This window comes from Fopius arisanus, unplaced genomic scaffold (genome assembly GCF_000806365.1).
Source record: "Fopius arisanus strain USDA-PBARC FA_bdor unplaced genomic scaffold, ASM80636v1 scaffold00152, whole genome shotgun sequence".
In the NCBI taxonomy this organism is placed as follows: Eukaryota; Metazoa; Arthropoda; class Insecta; order Hymenoptera; family Braconidae; genus Fopius; species Fopius arisanus.
The window spans coordinates 196,239-221,427 of NW_011887891.1; the positions used below are offsets into that span (position 1 = coordinate 196,239).

General features: G+C 38.6%; 3 protein-coding genes across 7 annotated transcripts in view; 2 read left to right on the plus strand and 1 right to left on the minus strand.

Moving 5' to 3' along the window:
- Positions 1-326: 326 nt before the first annotated feature.
- LOC105272270 (RING finger protein 37) lies at positions 327-2,163 on the plus strand. Its single transcript, XM_011314315.1, has 2 exons — positions 327-1,089; positions 1,275-2,163. Exons 1-2 carry the CDS (start codon positions 488-490, stop codon positions 2,089-2,091), a joined length of 1,419 nt encoding a protein of 472 aa, XP_011312617.1. The 5' UTR covers positions 327-487; the 3' UTR covers positions 2,092-2,163.
- On the minus strand, positions 2,161-13,505 carry Vps13B (vacuolar protein sorting 13B). Of its 2 annotated transcripts, XM_011314314.1 has the most exons (3): positions 13,221-13,505; positions 3,376-13,114; positions 3,101-3,304 (listed from the first exon to the last, which is right to left on the minus strand). In XM_011314314.1, the coding sequence occupies exons 1-3, from the start codon at positions 13,305-13,307 to the stop codon at positions 3,195-3,197; spliced, it is 9,936 nt and encodes a 3,311-aa protein (XP_011312616.1). In that variant the 5' UTR covers positions 13,308-13,505; the 3' UTR covers positions 3,101-3,194. The 2 variants fall into 2 exon arrangements, with proteins under 2 accessions (XP_011312615.1, XP_011312616.1); XM_011314313.1 differs by having other exon boundaries at positions 2,161-13,114.
- Positions 13,506-13,948: 443 nt separating this feature from the next.
- Positions 13,949-25,189, plus strand: part of Cip4 (formin-binding protein 1-like Cip4) — a 13,557-nt gene continuing 2,316 nt past the window's right edge. The window contains exons 1-10 of one of the 4 annotated variants that reach the window (XM_011314316.1): positions 13,949-14,297; positions 18,755-18,870; positions 19,019-19,069; positions 20,220-20,526; positions 20,769-20,915; positions 21,575-21,931; positions 22,846-22,875; positions 23,294-23,601; positions 24,180-24,371; positions 24,792-24,928. In XM_011314316.1, the coding sequence (XP_011312618.1) occupies positions 14,274-14,297; positions 18,755-18,870; positions 19,019-19,069; positions 20,220-20,526; positions 20,769-20,915; positions 21,575-21,931; positions 22,846-22,875; positions 23,294-23,601; positions 24,180-24,371; positions 24,792-24,928 (1,669 nt within the window). In that variant the 5' untranslated portion in view covers positions 13,949-14,273. The remainder of the gene's footprint in view (positions 14,298-18,754; positions 18,871-19,018; positions 19,070-20,219; positions 20,527-20,768; positions 20,916-21,574; positions 21,932-22,845; positions 22,876-23,293; positions 23,602-24,179; positions 24,372-24,791; positions 24,929-25,189) is intronic. The other 3 variants (XM_011314317.1, XM_011314320.1, XM_011314318.1) reach the window with 3 other exon arrangements.

Below are 25,189 nucleotides of genomic sequence, written 5' to 3' on the forward strand. Positions count from 1 at the left end.
TATAAAAATCTCTGAATTTGTTTTACAATTCTATTGAAAAAATAGAGAATTCTCTGGAAATACCGAATAGAATTTTCCAAAGATATTTTCTATTTCTCACGTTTCGATAGTTAAATTTGATGAACTCAAAAATTTTAATTAATCAATTTCATTCCAGCAATTATTTTTAATTACCAACTTTTTTTGTAATATTTCTTAAATAAATTTGGGAATTTAATTGATTTTTAAAATTAAATTAAAATCATTCAAAATATTTGTGATATTTAAACAAAACAAATTGACCTAAAAATTCAAACAAATCCTCTTCTCCGCGGAAAAATTCAGTTTCCGGTGGATCTCTCCGATCAGCTGATGAGTAAATTCCCCTGTTGTAAAATAAGTGTTTGTCAGTGTGACAGTGACAGTCTCCACAAATAATAACAAAAAAACATTCCACGAATTTAATAGCATCTTAAAATCCGTTAACAGTTTGCAATTATCCATAAATATGTTAATTAATTTCTGTCAGGAATTTCTAAAGACAACAGTGACGTGCGACACAATCAGTACAGAGTGTTACGAGGTGGAAAATTTATTGAAAAACAATAGCAGAGGTTTTCTAGCTTATTCCTGCATTAAACCCCCGATTAATATCGACTTTATCTTTAATTGTCGGATTAAAATAAATCGGATAGTCATTTGGCCGAGGATTGGAGCGCAGAAGTCATCGGGATTTCGAGTTTCTGTGAAAAGTGATCGTCAGGATAATTTCACGATTGTTTCCAGTTGTTTCCTGAAGGACAATGAGGCTGGAGCTGTTTTCTGGAGGTCTGAAGGAGAAAAAGGGCCTGCAAATTTCTCATCTGCTTTTATTGGAGGGAATCCATTGCTCCTGGAGAAAATCAAGACCTTGAGACTTTCCATTGTAAAAACAGAAAAGTCTGTTCCGGCTGTTGATAGAATTGAGATCTGGGGATTTGTGTCGAGGTGGAATCGTCAGGATATCCTGGGGGAGATGGGGGAATTGATCCTCAAACCCTTGAAGGATAGACTCAGGACTCTGGAGGACGAAAAAACCTCACGGAATGGTTCACAGGCTTTGAATGAACCGTAAATATTTTCCTTCTCTCAATATAATAGTAAAAAAAAATTGGAAAAGAGTAGAAATTAATGGAATTGAAGGAAATGATAGGGGAAATTTACTGGAATTTTTTTTTCCCGCGATATTCTAACTAAAATCGTTTTATCCTGATTTACTAATAAAAAAATTCATGTAATTTTCTATAAATTCCCAGAGACGAGCAGATGATGGCACCCGATATCCCGGACATTCCCGATTCATATCTGGATCCAATTACCTGGAATATAATGCAGCAGCCTGTGGTCTTACCCTCCGGTAAAGTGATAGACCAAAGTACTTTAGAAAAATACGCAGAGAGTCAAGGACTCTGGGGAAGAGCTCTCAGCGATCCATTCACTGGTGTTCCATTCACTGAAACTCAACGCCCCGTTTTCGCCTCAGCGTTGAAAGCTAAAATCGACAAGTTTCTATCAGAGAACAGTAATTTACGTGAAATTAAATCCATGCCTCGACTCCTAGGCAGCAATTCCGTAAAAATCAAGAATGACTTCCTAGATCTAACTACAATAACCGCCAGCACGAGTTCAACGTGTGTCTCACACGACTCAACTCATAACAATCGAAAAAATAAACTGCCAATCGTCTCAGTAATTAAACAAAATTCCTATAGACGTAAAATTCCTGCGGTTGCTCATTATTCACGAGAAAATAATTCACTGGAAGATAAAAATAGTGTAATTGATTCAAATAATTCAGGGAAAAATTCGGGTATCGACGATAATTTAGAGAGCGATTTAAAACTCGTGATGTCAAGTTTGAAACGTTTTAATGGAGATAAAAAATCCATGGAGCCTACCGAAGGTTCAATGACCGCCTGCTCTTGCTGTGAATTATCCAATTACTATTACAAATTCCCCTGCAATCATTTTATCTGTCGGAAAGCCGTAATTTCAGGGAATAGAAATAATTTAAAATGTCACGACTGTGGGGTCTTCTACATGTCGAGTCAAATCGAGAGAATCTACAGATAAACAATGAAAATCGAAAACAATGTACAATAACTAAATAAAATCTATATAAATAATTGAGCCACTGAAATTAATAAAAAGACTGAGAACTGTGTAAAAAATTGAATATATTTTTTACTTAAATATTTAGACAATAAAAATGATCAATAACAATCAATTCACTCTCTATACAACACACTCTCTCATAAAATAATAGTATATTAATTACAAAAAGTTCTCACAAAACCGTAAAATCGATTCCCTGACTCTGCCTCTTAACAATTCTCACAAGACTCCTGAGATAATTTCTCTCGTCATTCCTCAAATAAAAATTGAGTGAATTAACAGAAAAATCGATGGAATAATTTCCCTGCACAACTCCCTGATTATCTCCATCAAGACTGACAAGTCCAGAACTACTGATGACATATTGCTCGACTCTACTTCTCATCTCGTGATCCATCTCCAGTCTCTCGCTAGGTGTTTCCGACATATACTTCTGCTGGTGTCCAACGGAGTAGCTTATCCTCAAGCAGTTGTCATCCCCCAAGTCCTCCCCCAGACTCAACTCCTTCAGGGCAAACATCTTGTAGACCTTGTCCTCACTTTTATTAACAACAACAAGATCATGCCTGGTGATCAAAACAGTTACCTGACACTCGTTCCCCTTGTTGTCGACGAAATCAGCATCAGCCAGGTACAAAATATTATCACAATTCTTGAGCATCAGAGATGCAAGTCTCCAGATGTACCTAGTGGACAATGATCCCCTGGGAAAATTCCCAGAAACAGATGCCCTCCTGGCAGATGGCAACGAATTCCACCCAGTCCTCTGGAGAAGTCCCTGACCAGTGAGTGCGACAAGTTCAGCAGCACCTGATAAAGGCTTGGTAACAACACCCACGAGTCCAAGTCCCACACCAGTCATCAACCCCTTGGCACTCGTCTCACCATTCAATAAATTCTGAAGAGGATGATGTGCAAGTCCAGCCACAGCTGCCAAGATGCTGATTCCAAAACCAGTGAGTCCCTGATACAATCCCTGCGCCATGCCCTGTGGTCTCATCCTCCTAGACTCCTCCTGTCTTTGCAGATGCTCTTCGTCGAGAGTGAGTCTGTCCAAATTTCTAGCAACACTCGATGCCAATTTGGTAACAGAATTGACTGTTCCAGCAGTGATGTTCTTCATGAGACTGGCAGAGCCATGAGTGATGCCAACGATAAATCCCCAAGGGCCCTGAAGGAGTCCCTGAAACGGTAGAGCAATGAAATCCTTAAGACCAGAGCCCAGGGCCTGGGCAAAACTACCTGGTGATCCCAGAATCTCCAGTGATCCCACCACCCATCCAGCACCAAAAATCGCACCAGACAGATAATGCATCGTCAGGGCATTCCCTAGTCTATAAGGTGTTGTGAATAAATTCTCTCTTTCAAAGACCCCGAAGTGGAGAGGCGAGTGGTCCAGGGCGACGTACAGTCTCACCGAAGTGTGAACACTCAGGAGAATAGAAATAGGCTCGATCATCAGGCCCTGAATTCTCAAAGGAGAACTCATGATTCCCGCGTCAATAATAACATTCGTAGGAATATTTATCGTTTCTTTAGCAACGAGAGATTGAAGAATTATAGAATCACCAGACATGATACAGCAGGGACGCACCATCGAAGTGGCATACTCCAGTAATTGCGTGACGTATTTGTCCTCGATGTAAATATTGATCGGTGAAATTCTCACGTGTACATTTTTGCAGGCATTTCTCCCATCGATCCTCTCCCAAAGGCATTCCAGACTGAAAAGAGATCCCTTCCGCAGCTCAGACATGCAGTTCTCGAGGGACGAACTGACAAAACTCTTCTCGAGTTTGATCGACGGTTTCTGGGATATGAGGACCACAGGGAAGTCAAATCCCCCCTGATCGAACATCTGATTGTCAAACTGAAGATCACCAATCATAATTCCAAGGCTGAGGCATTTCATTGTTGACGTGATATTTATTATCGTGTGCAAAAGATAGAAAGTGGCGACTTCGATCCTCTGGTTGCTGTCAGCAGTGTCCAAACTGATTGCCAGATTGATTCCCTTGATGTAGAGAGTCAGGAATTTCTCGTCATCTTCGTCGGGGCACTTCAGGGGAATTTTCTCATCGAAGAGGCCATCTGTCAGACAAATCGATGGGTTCTCGATGATCCCTGCAACTTCTGCTGGTCGATTATGATCACTGGATCTTGGAGAAATCCCCTCTAACACCAGACGACTCCTAATGTCTTTCACTGACACCTCAATCTCTGATTTTGGCTCGATATTTATGTGAACTGTGTGTCCCCTGCTCTCCACCATGATCTTCAGGTCTCTCTGGGTATCGATCTGGAGGTACTGATCGAATCTTATGGGTTTTTCCACTGGGAGGTCAATGATTTTGAACCAGTCGTTGTCTTTCGATGATAAATGGAGGAAGCACTTGGTCTCTCTGGCATTTGCTGCATCTGGAATCAATCTCCCAACATTTGGTGTTGTGTAATAACGAGATTTACCACTGGGTACACAACAGGACCACGAAAATGGCGGTGAATCCACCTCAAAACTACACCTGGAAGAGTTGGACTGTCTAATTATCAGATCGAATGAACACTTGTTGATTATCAATAACTGGGGATGCTCGTCGTAAGAGGCAACGACGTACGTCACGTCCTTGTCCTTCTGAGTTGTTATCACGATTGGAATTGACGAATCATCCAGAGGAATTGCCAGGCAGTTTCTACTGATTCCCTGCTCGACTCGTGATGGACAAGACCAGCCGAATCCTGCGTTGAGGAGGATAAAGGGGATCTGGTTCTTCCCCGGGGTTTCAGGCTCTGTCAAGTGATGCCACTGGGATATCGGTATTCCCTCCTTCTTCAGGGAGCTTGGAAGACACTCTCTGCTGGATAAATCCAGATTCTCCGGGATATGGACACCAGAGGACGATGGACAAGCTGATAGAGTCGATATTATCAGCCTGTGATTTGTAAAATTACAGAAGATGTGACTGCTCATCACTCTGATTGTCCTGATCTCCTCCTGAACACTGGAATTAACGACTAGACAGCAGGTGCCTCTGGTTCCACAATCAATATTGACCTTGATGGTTCCATCCACAGGAATTAATCCAGATATCTGGGGCATTATGAATCCTCGATTCCACTCTGAGCTTGCCAGCTGCAGAGGTGGCGAATCGTACAACTCATCCTCAATTTCTATCTGGATGTGAAATATTCCATCAAGCTTGGGGGGTGCTGCCACCCCCAGGTGGGGAATCTCCACAAGATGATCACTCGTTGAAATAATGGATAGGGATCTTCCTGAGGAGTTCATCATGTAGCACCAGGGGCGAATTTCAAATAATAAAGTACTGGAGACTATTCCAGCGTCCTGATATCTGACAAATGCGTGGGTTCTGCCCTGCTTGACAGCCCTCCAGGTGTTCTCGTCCTCGTCCTTGGGCCAGGGAGATCTCGCCCTCCACGAGATAAGATCCTCCAGGATCTGATCGATATCCTCTTTTAGGGGTCTTTTAAAAAAATTCCTTTGGTCCACACAGTTGTAGGAAATGGGTATCGATGTCTGGAGTGTTGAGATCTCGTAGCCACTGTGGAATGTCAGCTGGTGGAAGTTCTCGAAAGTGCCAGGGCAGTTCACCTGCTGGAGCTCTCCACAACCAGGTATTGTAGTGTCAAATGACGATGAGAGAGTCGGTGTTTCGACTTTAACTCCAACTTCCACAGGGAGAAATGATCTTATGACGTAGAGAGGACTCAGGATCACGAGAATTCGTCCATTGTCTGTGGATTCTTGGATAATCCTCACCCAGATGCTCAGAAATTTGTCTCGCCCCTGGTGAGGCACCTTCACCAGCCAGGGCTGATCACACTTGGCATTCGCATGGAGGGGAATATCACCAGTCCAGGAATTCGTTGATTTTGAAAATCTCAATCTAATCGCAAAATAATCTTTCTCATCTATCACCATTGACAAGGGTTTTGCACTCGTCAGGACGTAAGAGCCATCCTCGTAGATGATTTTACGTGATTTTGAGGAATTATCGTACCTCAGGAGTCTCAACTCAAAGTCCTCAACTAGAGAATTGCAGATTATCAATTGTCCACAGAAATTTATCAGCTTCTGAGTCGGAGAGAGTGACTTTATGTTGACATGAACACCAGAGTTATAAGATTTATCAAATATAATTCTTCGAATGCCGTCGCACCTGACGTTGAATGGACGACTCCAGATCCAGCCAGTGCTCTTCATAGCAATTCTCATGCTTTGATTGTCATTATGACACCAGCTGTAAAAATAGCAATCAGACGTCTGCAGGAGGATATCATCAGGTGATTTGCTCTGGCCAAATCTCACAGGGACATTACAGCTGTTGGCAACGACAATTCTACTCAGGATAACACCATCATTTCTCAGGATCCTCTCATCACCCTCCAGTGCAGATCTCCACAGGTTAAAGGACAGCGTCAACGTGTGAGAAATCTCCGGGCCAAACCTGAGGGATACCTCCTGCCACATCATAACTACATTCGTATGATCGGATTTCGATACTTGAATCTTCCCAGACACCTCCTCCAGGAACGTCTGCATCCTGAGGTAAGCGTAATCCATTATTTCGACGGAGAGACTCCCAGACAAATCCACAAGCAGCGAGTCCTCCCATTTGTTAAAAACAAAAAGTACATTTCGTTGTCTAACGATGGAGAAACACTGGGTGCTGGGTACAATATTGTTTAATCTGAAATGTTCCAATGGTGCTGATAAATTTCGATAAACAGATGTATCGATCTGATTATAAAACGATAAATCAATGGCTTTGACATTCATAGTGACTTCCACACCAGATATCAACGAGGAATTGAAATACGAATCGATCCTGAGCGATCCAGCGAGATTTCTCGAGTCTAAATCTCCAGAATGAAGAGTCAATCTCCAAACACAAGCGACAGCTCTAGTGGGGAATTTATTCGGCAGTTTGAACGTCGGTTTCTGGATCTCCATAATGGGAAATTCGATGTATCTCTGATACGACGACAACGATTCACTCCAGAACTCGATAACACAGAGAATTCCCTCGAATTCGATCTCATTATCTTCGATGATCGATTGAAGAATTGAATTCACATGAAGACGAGTGAGAATTCTCGGCTGGGGATAACGCCAGACCATGGATTGATTCGGATGCTGTGAAAATATTACTTGATAGGGTAGAGGCATATCGTCAGCTGTTCCATCGATGAACTGGAAGGCACCGACTTTCAGGTCGTCCTGATAATGCTGTTCAGCACTCGATACCTTTCGCTGATGAGTTTCAACGTTTGAGGGACTGATGAATTTATCTGACAGACTCTCCAGGTCTCTCTGAACGCTCCTGAGGACTCGCAGCTGCTCAGGACCAATGTCCAGATGAATGTGATCACTATAGACCTGAATCCTCGTCTGAGGGATGTCCTGCGGATCGTGCCAGGGCTCCCAGCTGACATTAATCCCACAGTGACATGACATTGGATTCAGAAATACTCGATAATTCCTATAAACATTCGTTGTTATCATCGCTGATGATAAATTCAGGTTTCCACTCATTTTTCTCGGTCTACTCGTCATTCCTGCTGACAATGAAGACAACGAGACGATTAATTCAGACGTGGAATCACATTTAAGGGCCAGGACCACCTGTTTTGTTGTGATATTGACGTTTGGAAGATGTAGAACACCAGTTTCTTGAATTTTTCCTGGAGATTCTGGAGATTCTTCACCTCTGGAGCTCATGGGGCTCTTGAAGCAGTTGGACAGCTTCTCCCTCGTGGAATCTATGAGATCCATCAGTGGCAACGACAAATTCACCCTCGTGGGTCGACCCATGTCGATGTTTATTAATTTCTTGTTGACGTCTGTTTGAATTTTTATGATGACGAATGATGGGGGGATGCCCGTGTTGGGATGAGGATCTCCACTCTTTGTCTCTATTAACATTCTCTTGAAATCCCCAGGTGTTGGGACAGTCTCCATCGCTCTGCCCTCATCAGGAAAGGAAACAGATAGATCGAAGCAGTTGATCTGAAAAATTCTCGTGACATTTTGCTGAGAAATGTAAGTGTTTGGTTGATTCACCAGGAGATGAATTAATGGATAAATACTTGAATTTTTAATTGACTTCGTCCTGAGATTTTCGTAAATCGTGACTGAGATTTTTCCGAAGTTCATGAGGTACTCGAAGGGGAGAATCATTGGATTCTTGGAGTGCGAGCGCAAGTGGCAGCCAACATCTGTAGATGACATGTCAACATCGACTCCACTGTCCTGTCCATATTCCCCATGATTATCCAGATGTCTATCATTTCCCTCCTTAACAGGTGAATCCACCAGCTGCTGTGAATTCTCCCCATTTCCTCGGTTGACCACCTCCTCTAGGTCGTCAGGGCCTTGTGATAACTCCACCAGCTGCTCAACCAGAATATTCATGAGCTTAATCTGCTCTAGGTTGACAGCAATATCGATATCACTGAGACAAGTGATCTCCACAGCTTTTCCACACACAATTGTCTCTGATTTATAGATTATCGGTGGTGCAACAATGCAACATACATCGAAATTAGACGTCAAGGACAAGCATTGAGCTTCAATATTCTCCCCAGTGTCTGTCATATTGTTCCACTCGAGTGCTGGATTCTCATTCATCGTATAAAGCGACGCCTGAGCATTCCTCTTTGTAAGATTCACCTGGCGATGAATCCACGACGTGCTGTACCCCAAAATCTCATTTATCTTTATCTCATACTGACGATCCTCGACAGCTGAACCCGGAGTACTAAGAATATTCCCCTGGGCTGCTAATTCATAAATATCAGGACGCAGAATAACTCTGCAAATTGGATTTTCAGCATGTGGATTGATGCTGATGCTCTCAGTTCTGAAGACAATTGTATCGTGCTGCAGGTCATTTCGTTTTGTCAACACTGGAAACACCAGAGTCACTCCCTTGAGATCGGCGTAGATCAGAGGAAAAGATTTTCGTGGTGTGGGATTTATGGGGGAGTTTGAAGAACATAGAGAACCTGGAGAACGTGGGGATACATAAATTCCTATCGTCAGGATATCCAGGTAAGTTTTTAAGACGTCCAGGGGCAGTATCACCTCCAGAATTTGCAGTTTTATGACAATCTCCGTGATGTAATTGGATATTGAGGGGTCATCTAGGTACGTGTAATGATCTTTATGGGTTTTATGGTGTTTGTGATAGCTCCATTTGTTGTAGACATTATTTGATTTAGCTCGGGTAACGGTGATTGTCAGGAAGTCGTCCTCTTCAACGGCCTTGACGAGATCCTCCTGCTCCCCCAGGCACATTATTATCCCTGAGAATTCACCCAGACGCCAGGAATCATTCAGAGCTGATCTCACGTAATGGAATACAGTGGCTGTTGTGACTTTGTTCTTCAATTGGATGTAAATCGGCTGCCAGTCGAGAGACGTGATGATATCCTCCAGCTCCACCACCATTTTCCTCTCAACATGACTAACTGGATGCATTGAATACAATTTAATCGACACTTTTGTGATCGTCCACTGGATCCAGGCTGTCATCACCACTGGATTGTCATCCTCAGATTCATTCTTCGATGTTGACGTTGTCGATGTCGTGTCTGTTTCCTCGGTGCAGAGGATTGGAGGACTCTGGAGTACCTGTTGCTGATTAACGATTGAAATATCTCCCTGTTCCTCGCGATTCCTCGGTGACTGATTCACGTACAACTCGAGAATTCTGGAACATCTCTGGATTATTTCACTCAGAAGTCTCATCTGGGATTCTGAGCATGAGATTTTAATCGGTGATGTGCCCACGTAAATGCAGAATCCCAGAGTATTCATGGATTCAACAGAGGAATTAACATTTGGTTTAATTGTTGCATCAATTGTCGCATTTAATGACTCCATCCTGAGAAAATTTAATTTTCCTCTCGTCTGAGTGCTGCCCAGTGTGTAACAGTGGAAATCACTCATGTTCAGGGCCCAGGGGAAATTATTGGGCAGCTGATGAATCGAGGAGATGCTCAGGTTGTCGTCTAGTAACTGATCAGCTGAGAAATTGGCAGAGTGGAGGGTCAAGTGTGCTGTTTTCACAACAAAAATCTCAAGGTCTTCCTGGGGATTTAAAATTGCCCTGTCCTTCGCCTCCTCAAGTCCATTCATTCCGATGCCATCGAGTGATCTAGATGGCATATAAATCACCAGTGGCTCAACACTGCATATCAATCCAATTCTCTTCCACCAGAAGTACGAATGTGTCACCTTTTTCGTTATTCCAATTCTAGTTTTGACTTCTTTCTGATTACTCTGGGGTTTAGATGACTCCAGAATCCAATTCCACTTGCGATCTTTCTCGGAGGGGCTGTGCACGTTCTCATGAAGACTTGGGAATGTTTTCTTCCTCGTGGATGTGTCAGAAGAAGTTTCCTCGGTTCCATGATTGTCAGATAATACTGTCGATAGATCAGTCTCGTAAAAAATACTCTGGTACTGAAGCCAATGGATAAAAAGAGGATCCAATGATGCTCGAGTCTGTGATATTTTCAGGCTGATGATGACACCGTGCTCCTGCGCCTCTGGATTCTCGGGGAATCTCACAGACACTGCCAGCAATTTGGAGTCAAGATTCTCTGGATTCTCAGGACCTGACAGTACAAAAGCCTGGGCTGTATCATTCAGGGCAAAAATCCTGATGCTCCCAATACTCAAGGTCTTGGTGAAAGACCCCAACAGCATGATAGAAGAATAATTGATGTTCTCAATCGACAGCTCCAGGTACGTGGCATTTGTCTCGTTGAATGCATCCTGGAACAGCGAGGAACACATGAGAGGATTCCCCATTGCCTCTGGGTGAAATAAAGACGTGAGAATCGCCTGGGACACCATGAACTTCGCTTTTGTACTTGTCATGGTCAAATTATCGAGTCTGCAATCCTGAATCACCCTGGGAACATTTATAGACTCAATATTAACCCAGTACTGGGGATAAATCAGCGTCTCCATCGAGAATGACAGGCTGGAGGGCATCACCAAGGACGTGTGACAGCTCTCAGTCAAGTACAGAAGACTCGTAAAGCCACTGATACCTCCCTCAATCCTTTTGTAACACTCCCTCAACATTTTATCAGACAGAATCCTCTGCTTCGATGCACAAGCTGCTAGCCTGAAACAATACATCGGTGCTATTATTTTTCCCTGAATATTATCAAAATTCAGGAGCAGTCGAGGATAATCCAGGGGTTTAGTCTGGGGTAATTTATTTCTCCTGGAATTATTCCTGTGATCAGCCAATTGAAATTGAATCGATAAATCATAAATCTCCACTGATGTCTCCGTCATTGGCACAAAATCATTGAGTGCCTCGTACTCTTCTACTGTCACTGGTGGCAATTCATTGACTGCTGGCTCGATTTTACGAGGAATGCAGTTCAATATGTCAGATTTTTCAATAGCACCAGTGATTGCTGGAAGTCTGTGAATAAATCCAGAGCAAATTCTTATCGATACATTGCCAATGAATAATTTTGCCGACTCTTTCTCGTGATAATTGCTGTACTCAAAATTCCTCGCCAGATCCAGCAACTCGTCCTGTCTGATGTCATCAGGAAGTTGAATGACATGAACAAAGTCCAGGCAGATGGCTGGACAATTCCTGAAGAATTCTCTAGTTGACGAGTCAGATGACAGCCTCTCCTGGATATCATCATTGTAATCTTTGGTAATTAATCGAGTGATGGTGAAGTTATCATCGAACAGAGTGTCCTTCAAGTAATTATTTATGGAATTGCCAGCAAATAAATACAGTGGTAATTCAGCATTAGCTTTCACCTCGACAAATCCACAGCTGCAGTTGCCTCTGGGGGACAACTGTACATTACCAATTCCCATTCTGTATGCCGTGACTGTTATTCCCTGCTGCACAGCTTCTGCCACAACTCCTGATAATTTCAGAGTGAGAAAAGGTCGATATCTTATTTTCATCGATTTGTGGGTGAATGATTCCTTGATTGTCTCCATCGTCTTCAGGGTGAGAATAGCGTCTTCAATGTAAATACCAAATTGTATTGTCTGTCCTACATAATTGAGGGGTTGATCCATTGACAATTCGTCATCCCAGACAACTGGAAGAACTGATGCCACAGTATTCCACGCCCAAGTACCCCACCCATTGCTGTTTGAAATTGGAGTTTGAGATATACTCTCATCGATTTCCCCAATTTCCGACTGAATTTCCTCAGACATCGATGACTTTCGACGATTCAGAATTGCTCTCTTCGACTGTAGAGCCATGAGCATCGAGATTAATCGCAAAATCATGGGAATCTGCTGCTCTGTTATCGAGAACTCCATCTTCGACGAGTGAATGTCGAATCGAGTTATTGTCGAGCGTCTAGATGAGCTACTCTGGCAATTAATTATTGCTCTGATTGTCATGGAGCAACGGTAGACCACTGGATCCTGGTAGATGTCAATTTTTCCTGATGAATCCATCTTGTCCAGACACAGGGTAAGATCCTCGATTGTGATGACCTTGCGGAGGATCATGTCGTTGACGTCAGTGAATGTCGGCTGCCAGGAGTCGTTGACTGTCTGCATCGAGAGACATCGAATATTCACACTCAGGACAATATCCTCCTCCACAAATTTCAGGATTAAGTTATTGCAGTTTATCGTTATGTTGTTGACAACTTTTGTTACGATACTCTTCATGTATCCAGGTGGTGTGTCATCCTGGAACGAATCCTGGACACGTGGGGTGATCTCCTCCTCTTTTTCCGAGTTGTCTTTCATTTTTAAAATGCATTCTATCGTGTTTATCGTTATTACTATCGGCTCGGAGGTGATCTTCACCCAGGGTACGTGGATGAGGAGCTCGTGGATGTGACCACTCACGAAGCTGAAGGGCAGATCCAATTGCTCGTTCAAAACGTTCAGTCGAAGGTCCAGGTTTTGAAATGCTGCGTCTCCACCCCAGAGGGACACCTGGGGATTCAGAAATATTGAGAGGTTTCTTTGAGGAGTTTTTCTAGCGAAATCATTGGGTGTTATTGGGTAATTGTCGGGGGTGAGTGACAACAATGGAAAATACCTGTGACTGTTCTGGTTTGAAGTTCTTCACGTACTTCCCAACATAATTGAGAAGTACTGGAGTGATGTACGACTCCAATTTGAACATTATGTTCTTTTTAAAATCACAGGTAGTGTGTAATACTCATTCAATTAAATTTATATCCCGTAATTTTTTCATAATTAATGTGACATCGAACACTGAATTTTGACTGGCAGAAGCTAGAGGTGTCTTTTAACCTCATATCTCGGATTGTTGACGTAGCAATAAACATTCCCCATCATTCGTGTTATCAGGCGATATCTTTCGCCACTTGACGTGACAATTTCATTCATAACCTCATTTCATCTCCGAATTTCTGAAAACGAACACAAAACTGAAGTTGCTGGAGGGAAGAAATAAGAAATGCTGCCAAATGTTTTTTTTTAGAATGCCGTCAGTTTTCCTGATAAAATTCCGATAAATTCAAATTATCACATTTTTCTGAATTGCCAGAAAATTTTCAGGAATTTGAATTAAATTGAAAAAGGGGAAATTCCCCCAAATTCTGTTCATAATTTGAAAATTCCCGCCGATCACGTAGTGGTTGATGGGCAAGAGACGCCATTGAATCTCCAGCTGTTGGTGAAACAGAACGAACAGAACAAATCCAGAATCTAGAATAAAAACGATGAAATACCGAAAGAAGATGTCGTCCCCATATTATTCCGGGCGTTTCGCGATTAATTCCAAAAAGCTGTTCCTCCATTGTTATCTGTACATTCAGTGTTGAGTGTTCCTGTAGAAATTCAGTCGGACATTGGGTGTGGGTACTCGAGGTGCCAGTGAGAGTCAGTGGTTTTACACTTTACACAGTGACAAGGCGGACATGTTGTAGGTGTATATCAATGTGTTCGTAAAAAAAAAAGGGGGAAAAAGATAAATTCCACCTGAAATCACCCATGAATTTCCCCAATTTCCCAGTCCAACGGATAAAGTGGATGATTACAACGAGTGACCAGTGACTCAATGAATTAAACATATGTGAAGTGAATCGTGTTTGTTACCCTTTTAAAGTGACTGGATATTTCAATAATGAGTTGGGGTAGTGAACTTTGGGTATGTACCCACTATTTATCCATTTCATCTACACCAATTTATCAGATCAACCCCAAGGCCCCATGAGTCATCCACCGGTTCTCCAAACCCCATCCCGAGGACATATCGTTATTTCAGGAGACAAAAATCTAATTGTCCCTTTATTTCCATCATTTCAATAATTCCAACCGATTTAGCGTCTGAAAACCCGTTCTGAATGAGCCCCAGGCTAAACCCCACAAATCCACCATTTCGTATCACATTTTTTTTTTTACCTTTTCTTATCCTCTAGCGAATTTTTTTCTCCCTCTTTATCCAGACAATCAGTTACTCCTATTTAATAATCACTATTCATGGGTAATTATTGTCGTAATGATTACAACTGTACAAGTACCTCCTTTATCCTCATTGAATTGATGTACATTGAAATTATTCGATTCAACTGTCCGTTTATTAAGGTGCACTCTATTTTTAAACCACAAGTTCTTTTACCTTTTGTGCATCACCCGGTTTACGGAATTGTAGGACAATTTTGTTGAAGACTATTCTCATGTTCTAGTCTCTATTATTACACTGTCAATTTTGTTATGACAGGGGATCACTCGGAAAATAATTTGTACTTGATAACCTGTTAATTTATTATTTCTCCCAGATTCTGATAAAATGAGAATGAAAAACTGTTGAATTTTTGTAAATTCAACGAAAACTCGGTTTTTCTTGATTATCAGCGAAATCAATGGAGATAGCGAAATTTTTGTTGAAACCTTTTTTGAAGAGGAAGCTGAAACCTATGAAAAAGGTAGAGACGAAAATTTCGGTATCTCTATTAGTTTAGGAGATTATCCCTCAGGTAATCAAGTGGAGATTTGAAGGAATTTCCGTCGTTTCGGTATTTGACAAATTTTTATTAACAGATACATTTGTTTAGTAAATTTATTGCCTATGAGGAAATCCAGATTTATGACAAATATTTATATGCATTTAATAGAAGAGAATGAAGAATGAAAAAAGGAATTGGCGTAAATAATTGAGGCTTTTCTGGTTATTCAGTCGCAATTGATTGTAAAATTACAATAGCTCATGTTTTCATTTCGAAATTTGTTTCCCTCGGAAGCGGATGCATATCCGAGAATTTCCACTTGTTTATTTTGTCTATTTTCTTCGGTTAAACTGTCTAGAACTTTTTTTTCCCCAACGTCAATGTATTCTGCATTCGACTGTTGTCCGACTTGTGACGTAGAAAAAAAAAAAAAACCGTTTTACCGTAGTAAATTTCATACGTGAGTGCTTACACACAGGCATTACACCATACAATTGACAGTTAACATGGAAATCGTTTGATTCAATCGGAATCTGAATTTGTTTTTCTAATTTCGTGAATTCTTTCGGTGAAAATGAAATCAGGTATTTAACACCCACGCAAATCCCTCTCGCCTACATTTTCTTCAGATTTCATCTTGCCACTCACAAAATGAGTCGACACAATTCTGCGATTGCACAAGTACAACAGACATAACATTGTACGAACGTGAGGTCGCTTCCCTCATTTTTTGCATTTTTTTTATTTGCCAATAGCGTCAGTTATGATGTGAAGTGGAAAAATGGAGAATATCTCCGGAACTAACGGAAATAATGGCATTTTTCATATGACCTTTTTTGTAGTTCGCAATCATCTCCACAAAAAAGGTCACGACGAAAATTTAATCATATGTGTTGGTTTCTGAGATTTTCCCAAAAACTCACGCAGAGTCTAGTATACTTACTTAATAGCTCTTGACCTGGATTTTTCGGAAATATCCTCTAAACTAGGAGAGATAAACAGATTTTCATCAGAACCTTTTTTCCAGAGATAATTATGGACTACAAAAACGATCTTTACCAAAATTTCGGTATTTCCCCTAGTTTCGGAGATATTTCCCGAAAAATTGACAGCAGAACTGTCTTCAATCTCTAGCTTAAAAATCTGCCGTGAGTTTTTCGAGGATATCCCGTGAACAAAAAGGAATTCCCAAATTTTCGTTAGAACCTTTTTTGTGGAGGTGATTCCGAGCTACAAAATTCATTTGAATGAAAAATCGATATCTCGATTAGTTCAGAGGATATCTGGGTAAAACCGATCAAACGGGGTATTGGTAAACCTGAGAAAATTGTCTTGAGAGGATTGAGGAAATTGAGAGGATCAAAGTCGTTGAAATTTATTTGAAATGAAACATATGACATTACTCATAGTACTAGTACAAAGAAAGATATTGTGGGGATCGATAGAAAATGAGGGTGAGACGCCCTCGCCGACTCGATTACGTGACTCATAGTGTGCACTTGAGAATTCGAAAAAAAAAAAAAAAAATGCACGTACACATGTGTAATAAAATGACGAGCCGCCACTTTCGTTTGAAATATGTGAAAAATTTTCATTCTCCATTCATCAGTCGTTTCCTCCGTTGATGGATTGATTCCCAGGTTAGAGAGGAAAGAAATCTCGGAGAATTTCCGTGTTGAGATTTTTTTTTTTATCATTTTCATCCTTCTGTCATTTTCTAATTCATTTTTAATTCATTTTTTATTATTTATAACAACCGGATGTATCGGACATGCGCCTTCTACATTAATTACACTCAATCCCTTTTTCACGTGCAACGAAAAAAAATAATAATTTATTATTATTTTGTGTGGAGCGATGATTTTTCGGTTTGAAAATATTTTAGAATGTTTATAAAATTGATTTTGATTGCAAATCGCGCAGAAAATGGGAACAATTTGGATTTAAAGAGATTTTTTAATTATAACTGCTGTTCGTTGAATATCTGTTAATTAGAATTGATTTATGATTGATTATTTAATGGGTGAAACGAATATTTTACGTCACACTAGAGAAAAATCACGTTTTATTCCGTAAAAAAAACGTAACGAACCTGAAATTGCGAGTAATTTTTCTCTCACACACATTAAAATTCAAGTTCGTTACATAATTTTTCATTAACGACTCAATTACGGAATTTTTTTAGAAATTTTTATTGAACTTTTGAAAGCGAATGGGTTTTGCTAGAAAGTAAATTTATTATTTAGTATACTAATTGAGGATAAAAAGTAAATATAAAAAAACTCAATCACATCACAATCACCTCATATTAAACCCAATATTTTATTTTTCTCAAAAATCAATTTATTCCTAATATTTAAACAACAAAACACTAAACTAGAACAACTGCACAATTTCTCCCGTCGAGTTATCCCCAAATATCTCACGATCGAAAGCAGCTATGAAAATTCTCGAAAAGACATTTTATCCAGACAAAGACAAGAGCTACAAAAAAGATATCAATGAAAATTTCGGTATTTCCCTTCAATTCCGAGATATAAATTGAAAAAACAGCACTCGCTGACTCAACGAGATTTGCGTGAGAATTTCGAGTGCAAATAGCAATTTGAATTTGCAGTGAGCAGCTAGGGTACATTGGATTGGGAATTGTCCCTCATTGACGTGGTTAATTGATAATACATGTGACAAGGTCAATGGAATTTGTCATTGAGTGGCCGAATGATTTGGCCGAGAGTATTTTATTCTCTATCAGCCGTTGAACTTTTATGGGAAAGACATTTCATTCCCCTCACATCCCCTTCCTCTTCGTCACTGATGCCACATTTGTTGTAACTCCCTATTCGGCATCAACCGGTTTTACCAGCAAAACAACACTTGACCCTGCAATTCCTCTTTTATTTCATCATTTATTTTATTTATTATCGTATAAATGTGGAAAATGATACATTAATCTGTCGAGTGTGAATGAAAAAATGGATGGGATATCGTTTGTATCTGCTCGATAAGACTTGCAATCATCTACTTCCCGTTATGATAACTGAAATGTCCGGGGAAAACTTCACACTGATAATCAATACCACTTCTCCCAAAACCATTTTTTATTCATTCGAATTTTTATTCAATTCAATTTTAACAATTTTTTTATCTCCAATTCGCCATAATTACAATTATAATTACCATTACAATTGAATTATTATTATTTCCAATTCTATGGACTTACGCCTTTTATAATATTTTTTTTTAGTGAACTCAAGTTAATTTATTGGAATTATCAATTGCAATTGGAAAAATAATTACAGAGAAATTATACAATTTACAATTATTTAATTCAATTCAATTTTCTTTAGATAATCATGATTATTTATTGATTAAACAATTTTATAATAATTTTAATATAAATAGAACTCGGAGAAAAATGTTGTGTTCACTGAAAAAAAATTTTATTTCAATTTTTCGATAAATAAATTCATTTAATTCAAATAAATTATATTTCATTCAATTTTTCAATTGTAAATCTCACATTTTCATTAACATTTACCCTAAAATCTCATGCAATGCCGCTCACATTGGAATGACTATTCAATTTCACTTTATATAACGATAAATGAAATTAAAATTGTATGAGTGTTATCTTCATTGAGTCTCTGATTACTTCCAGGATCAATACGATAATCTATCCCTGCACACGCAGAAGGGGATAGATTTTCTCGAGAGATATGGACATTTCATCCGGGATCGGTGTAAAATTGAAGTGGAGTACGCAGGAAATTTGAGGTAAATAACAACAATTGAAATAAATAATTAAATCTGTAATAATTAAAACGATAAATTTCGATTCAGACCTACAGTAAATCTGAATTATGCGGTAGTAGACTTGATCATTCACCAGAAAGTAATGTTTATTCATTGGATAATGTTGCAGAAGGCTAGTGAAAAATTATCAACCGAAGAAAAAGGAGGAGGAGGACTACCTGTGAGTAAAAATAAGGACAATATTTGATAACTGGGTGAAAGCTATTGAGAAAGTCGCTGGAGTTGAAATCATTTAACACCGGTCTTTCTTTTCCCCTTGGACAGTTCATTCGTTATCGGAAATAGGACTTAGAGATAAGGATCTAATGATCACTGATTACTCAGAATAGCTCATTGAGAAATCAACGGAAAATCGTTGACCTTTCGGGGAATTTTGGTAGAAAGTACTCGTAATTATTCCCAATAATCACTTATCAGTACAATTTCCACATTCTTTCGTACTCACATACCAATTTAACTATTATTAATAAATCGTTAAACAATCGTAAATTGAATTATCGATTGACTGAAATGGGGATTTGATTTTTAATATCTTCATTATTCCTGAAAACTATTATTCTTTACTTGTCCTTATGTTCTCAAAGATTCTAGTATCTTTATTGAAAATTTGTCCCGAGACTTTCTCTCAGCATATCGCGCTTTTTCCATTTCTCAATATAATTTTAAAATGTTTCTAAACCTCAGAATTGCTTTTCTTTTTTAATTGCACGTGTGAAAATAAATAAAATCGAGGTACACCTCAAACTAAAATAAAAATTTAAACAAATATAAACAGCATAAATATACAAGATACCATGAAAGATAAAAGATAAAAGACTAAAATTAGTGTCAAACCAAAAAAAGACATGTTTGATTGCTAGGTATTATTTCCCAATGGACAACCACAAATTGCGGGGAATCCCACGATAGTAGACCAAAACCGCGAGCAATGAGATAATATTAAAAAATTCAGAATAAAAAAAAATAACACGAAATAAAAAATAGAATAATTTCATTAATAAATTCAATTGAATAAATTGTTATTTCTATTTACATTTGTTTATTCTATTTTTTATTTTGAATAATATTCAAAGAACTGATCTAATTTCAATGCTGGAAGTAATAGTCCTTAATCAATGATTTCTTCAATCAAAAGTCGAGACCGAAAGGTGTAAATCCAAAAAAAGCAAGAAAAGCTAGAGCGTCGATGGAGTAACAAATAAAATACTATAAATAGATTTGAACAGTTGAAATATCTAGTGCGTAGGATGATCTCCAGAGGAATGACGTCTCCTCGAAATGATAAATCCATAATTTCTCGTTTTTTTCAGATACAGTCCGTGCAAAGCATTCAAATTAGAATTGAATGAGGTGAATGATCAGGCGGGGCAGAGGGAAGTGATTGCTGAGAATCTCCAGGCAAATGTTCTTCGTGAACTGAATTTACTTGTTAAAGATTTCAAAGAGGACAGGAAAAAACATCTCCAAGAGGGTGCAAGATTGATGACATCATTGGCAACGCAAATTGGTAACTTGGAGAGAGCAAGAAAGGCGTATGAGAAAGCATTTCGCGAATCGGAGAGAGCAATTGAGAATTTCCAAAGGGCTGACGCTGATCTTCACTTGTCGAGAGCAGATGTACGTGTCTTAATCTGTTATTAATTAAAATAAAAAGATAAATCGATGGCCCAATAACCAACGCCCAAATGAATTGATAAAAATTGATAAATACTTCAGATCATGATTTCCATGATTTTCATTTTGATATCAACACCAAAAAATAATTAATAACTCGATTTATTTATTTGATAGAGAGACACGTGTCAGTAATTATTTCATTAGTAATCGACGTATGTTAACGAGGTAATTGTTGGGATCAGGTGGAGAAGCAGAGGATGAATAAGACGCTGAAGACGCAGCAGAGTGAAGAGGCAAAAACGGAATACGCGAATCAATTGCAGAAAACTAATGAATTGCAGAGGCTCCATTATCACAACGCAATGCCGGAAGTTTTTCAACATTTGCAGGTAAATCAAGTCATACCATTATTAATAATTTTAGTATCTTTTCCCAGCGTTTTACACAGTAATGAGTCATCGATGTTGAGGTGTGATCCTGATAAAGAGATATGGCCAAGATCGTGGTCATTACCTTGTCACGATTATTTTTAGGGAGAGATTTCTGGAATTCTCTTCTGGCTGAGAAAATTTGCTATTGAAAATGTCACGATTCATTGTCAAATGACTCAGTATCGAGATAATTCTGTAATTAGTCAGAGATGACATATCGGCTCGAACGATATCACGTCACTTGATAACCAATCTCGTGCTTATTCATCGGGTTTGACACGAAAAACAATTGAGTTCAAATTAATTTAAAGAAATTCGATAAATAATTAAATTCGATAGAAAAATACGCAATTAATGGATGATTGCCTCCCAGATAAATCGATGAGATTAAATTACTAAAATAATTAATAGAATTTGAATATGAACATGAATATTTCATTCACAAAAATTTCTGCGTTTCAATTAATATTTTAGCAAATAATATTTCATGTCTTGTAATCTTATCTCCTCTAATATTATTGTTGTCAAATTTTAGACATTTATTTATATTTTTTAATTTCTCTCTGGCTCTCACACCGATAATTCAATTAATCGATTTTTTATCTCATTTTGAACAGGAACTCGACGAGAAGAGGATAAAGAACATGAGGAATTACATGTTAAAATCGGCAGACATTGAACGTGCAGTGGCACCGATAATCGCCAAGTGTCTGGATGGAATCGAGAGGGCGGCCAATGAGATTAATGAAAAAGAGGACACAATGTTGGTGATTGAACGGTACAAGAGTGGCTTCACACCACCTGGCGATTTTCCATTTGAGGATCTCTCAGATGTCAAGACATACGACAGCAATACCCAATTATCCCAGCCCGCAATGCAACCGATACATAATCATTTGACCGTCAAAGGTACTGTTTCTGGTGGGAAAATAAAGAAAAGAGTCGGCATATTCGGCATATTCAGCAGCAACAAGGTAATTCACATTATTTATTATCCACTGAATGAATCAGATCTCATAGATATCTCGCATTTTTATTTATCATCCTGGGGGACTCTCTTTTTATCGGTTTTGGATCTTGTTCCATGAATTCTCATTTCATTTGATCTCTTTGGGAGTTAAAATTCTGGTGTTTGATCGCATGCGCACATGATAAGGGTCGATGATGATTCTAGATAAAATGATATCAGTGTTAATTCACCTACATATGTCGTGTCAATATAATGTGTCAATCGTATTTACAAATCGATGTTTGTAAATAGTTTCACCGCAATTCAATTTCGAAATGAGGAACTAGGATAAGTTTATTTATTCGTCACCAGTATTCATCGAATATCCCCTAAACCAAAGAATATAGTGTTATTTAAAAAAAAAATCCCTCATCCCTCTTCGCCAATTCGTTACCGAATTAAAGTCTAGATATATTCAGTCTACAATTCTCGAGGCACAATAATTTTTTCGATTTCCACTGACAATTCTATTTTTCTCGCTGATTTGATTTAACAATTAAAACACCTGCAAAATATTCCATTTCGACGAAACCTCGAGAAGATATTTCAAATCCCATTAAACTTCATTCGTTATAAACAATAAATTACTGTCTCTCGCAATAATAAAAATCCATTATTTATGTTTTTATATATTTGAAAATTCGGTGGTTGGTTCAACGTGACGTTTCACACCAACAAATCCATCATCAATAAAATTGGGGGATTTTGTTTAATTTAGTAAGTACTTTGCTTCGAAAACAAAAGTGCTAATTGTTTTTCCTCTGCTTGTGAAAGACTAATAGCAATTCCATAATTATTGTTACTTGGCTATTAATAATATTAATGGAAAGTGAAATGGCTTTTGTGATTTGTTTCATGCAAAAATTTAAAAAACGGCAGAAGTTGATCGAGGTGTGCATAGCTTTGAAGGTCTGTCTGTCTTTTTGTCATTAATTTGCTTTTGTTTAACATATCTGCACTAAATTCGTGGAAACTTACTCCATTAATTGACATGATAATTAATCCCCTCAATAACTCCAGAATTATTATTCAATTCATGATTATTAATTCGATTTTATTAATTATCAAATCTCGAATAATTTTAAACAATTAAAATCACGTGTTCCACGAATTCAATGGAGAATTCATTATTTTATTAATAACGAGCTTCTTAATGAACTTTAAATGTCTCCAATTGATAAATCATGAGAATAATGATCACAGCGTTACCATGACATCACAATCACGTGTTCCTCGTGGCTCTGATTATTTTCCTGATGTGTGTGTTTTCAGATTTAATTGGTTGACGTAAAATGCAATGAAGATGTAATGATTGTAATGATTTCAGAATAATGTTCCTGGTTATGGTGACGGTGTGAAGGAGGACTGCAGTGATTTGCCACCGAATCAGAGGAAAAAGCGTTTGCAGCAGAGATTGGATGACATTCAGGCGAAAATTCAGCAGGAAACGGCAGCGAGGGATGGTCTCATGAAGATGAAGGGAGTTTATGAGCATAATCCAGCGCTTGGTGATCCCATGAGTATAGAAGGACAATTGAATCAATCGAGTCATAAACTCGATAAACTGGGGGGCGAGTTGGCCAAGTTTCAGGGATACCTTGAGGAAGCCATAAAAGCTGGAGCTGGTCTCTCAAGGTTAATCTGATTTTTATTATAAATCACAATTAAACGAGTCGGGATCATTCGCTATTTAATTTTAATTTCATTAATTGTTTATTTTTCAATGAAAATAGATATCGGTGAATAATTCATTTATTGCTGAAATATGGAATGGCAATCTGGAAATTAAATCATGTCAGTGATTTAATTAGATTTGCTCTGCCCTGAATTTATGATTATCCGGCGGGAGATGAGTCTTTTGATTATTTATTTATTCCGAGGTTCTGCTTCGGAGTTTGCGAGTCGTGGGAATTTCCAAGTCACTGGGTTTTCCGTTGCAACGGATTGTGATCGTTTAGAAATTACGGAAATGTAAAACGAAACTAGTTGATTTCCATTTGGAAGGCGGATATCTCTGAATCTGAAGGAGATAACGAAAATAGTGTAATTACCTTTTTTATCGATGTTAATTGGATCTATAAAAAAGATCATGATGATGATTTTGATATCTGCCCCGGGTTTTGAGATATTCGCTGAGAGGTTCGAATGATTTTTAACTGTTATGATTTAATCGGATATTTATGGTAGAATTTTATTTTTCATTCATTCCAAAGTCCAAGTCAAGCATCGAGAAAGCCAACGAGTAACGGTTCAACCACACGATCAGCAAATTCGAGGAGATCGAGTCACTCAGGCGGCGAGGAGAGTCTCTCAAGATCAGCATCTGACTCAAGTGTCTGCAATGCAAATGCCAATCAATCGGTGCATAAGAAGAGTGCACCAGGTACTCCACAACCAAGTCATGAGTGAGTTTGTCATTTCTTCATCTGAGAAAATAGGCTTTCCTCGTCTAAATCATTAAATAACAGGTCGAAACGAAATTATTCATATTTTTACTCAATTATTTACAATTATGGAATCACGTCATTAGAATTATCAGATCGATTGACTTTTTCAATACTTCTGTTAATTGAAATTTATAATAATTGATTTTCTATTCTCTTTTTCGGATTTTTGTCGTTTTTCCGATTTAAAAATGAAACTGAAAAATTGCATAAATGTTTCTTAAATAACGTTTTTATTAAAAAAAAATAGAAATTCATAATAATTTCATAAATCTTCCTCCAGGAGTTGAAATTTTTCATATCCTTCGATTATTTGAATCGTATTTAGTTGAGTAGTTAGGTAAATAGACAAGGTATTGGCTTTACGGTACTCATGCACAGTTCCACGAATAGCCCGGAATCTGGACTTGGTGCTTCGAGGACATCTCTGCCAGGAAGTGGAGGCGAGGAATATTACGCCGACGAAGTTGACGCACCACCACCACTGGGAACCTGTCGAGCGCTTTACCCCTTCGACGGTAATTCATCTTCATTCCATTTAATTTCCCATTAAAGCCCAATTAAAACAAATTATTCATAAAAATTGATGCTATATATTACATAATTATAATAATTTAATTTTAAGGCCCGGGTGGACTACCTATAGAACGTCATCTTTTGTTTAAATTTTATCTTTCTAGCCTAAAATACATAAAAATTTGGGATAAGTTTTGAGGTCACGAAAATCACTGGATTTGGCATGAAAAAATAATGAAAAAAAAGAGGAAAAAATTTTGAAG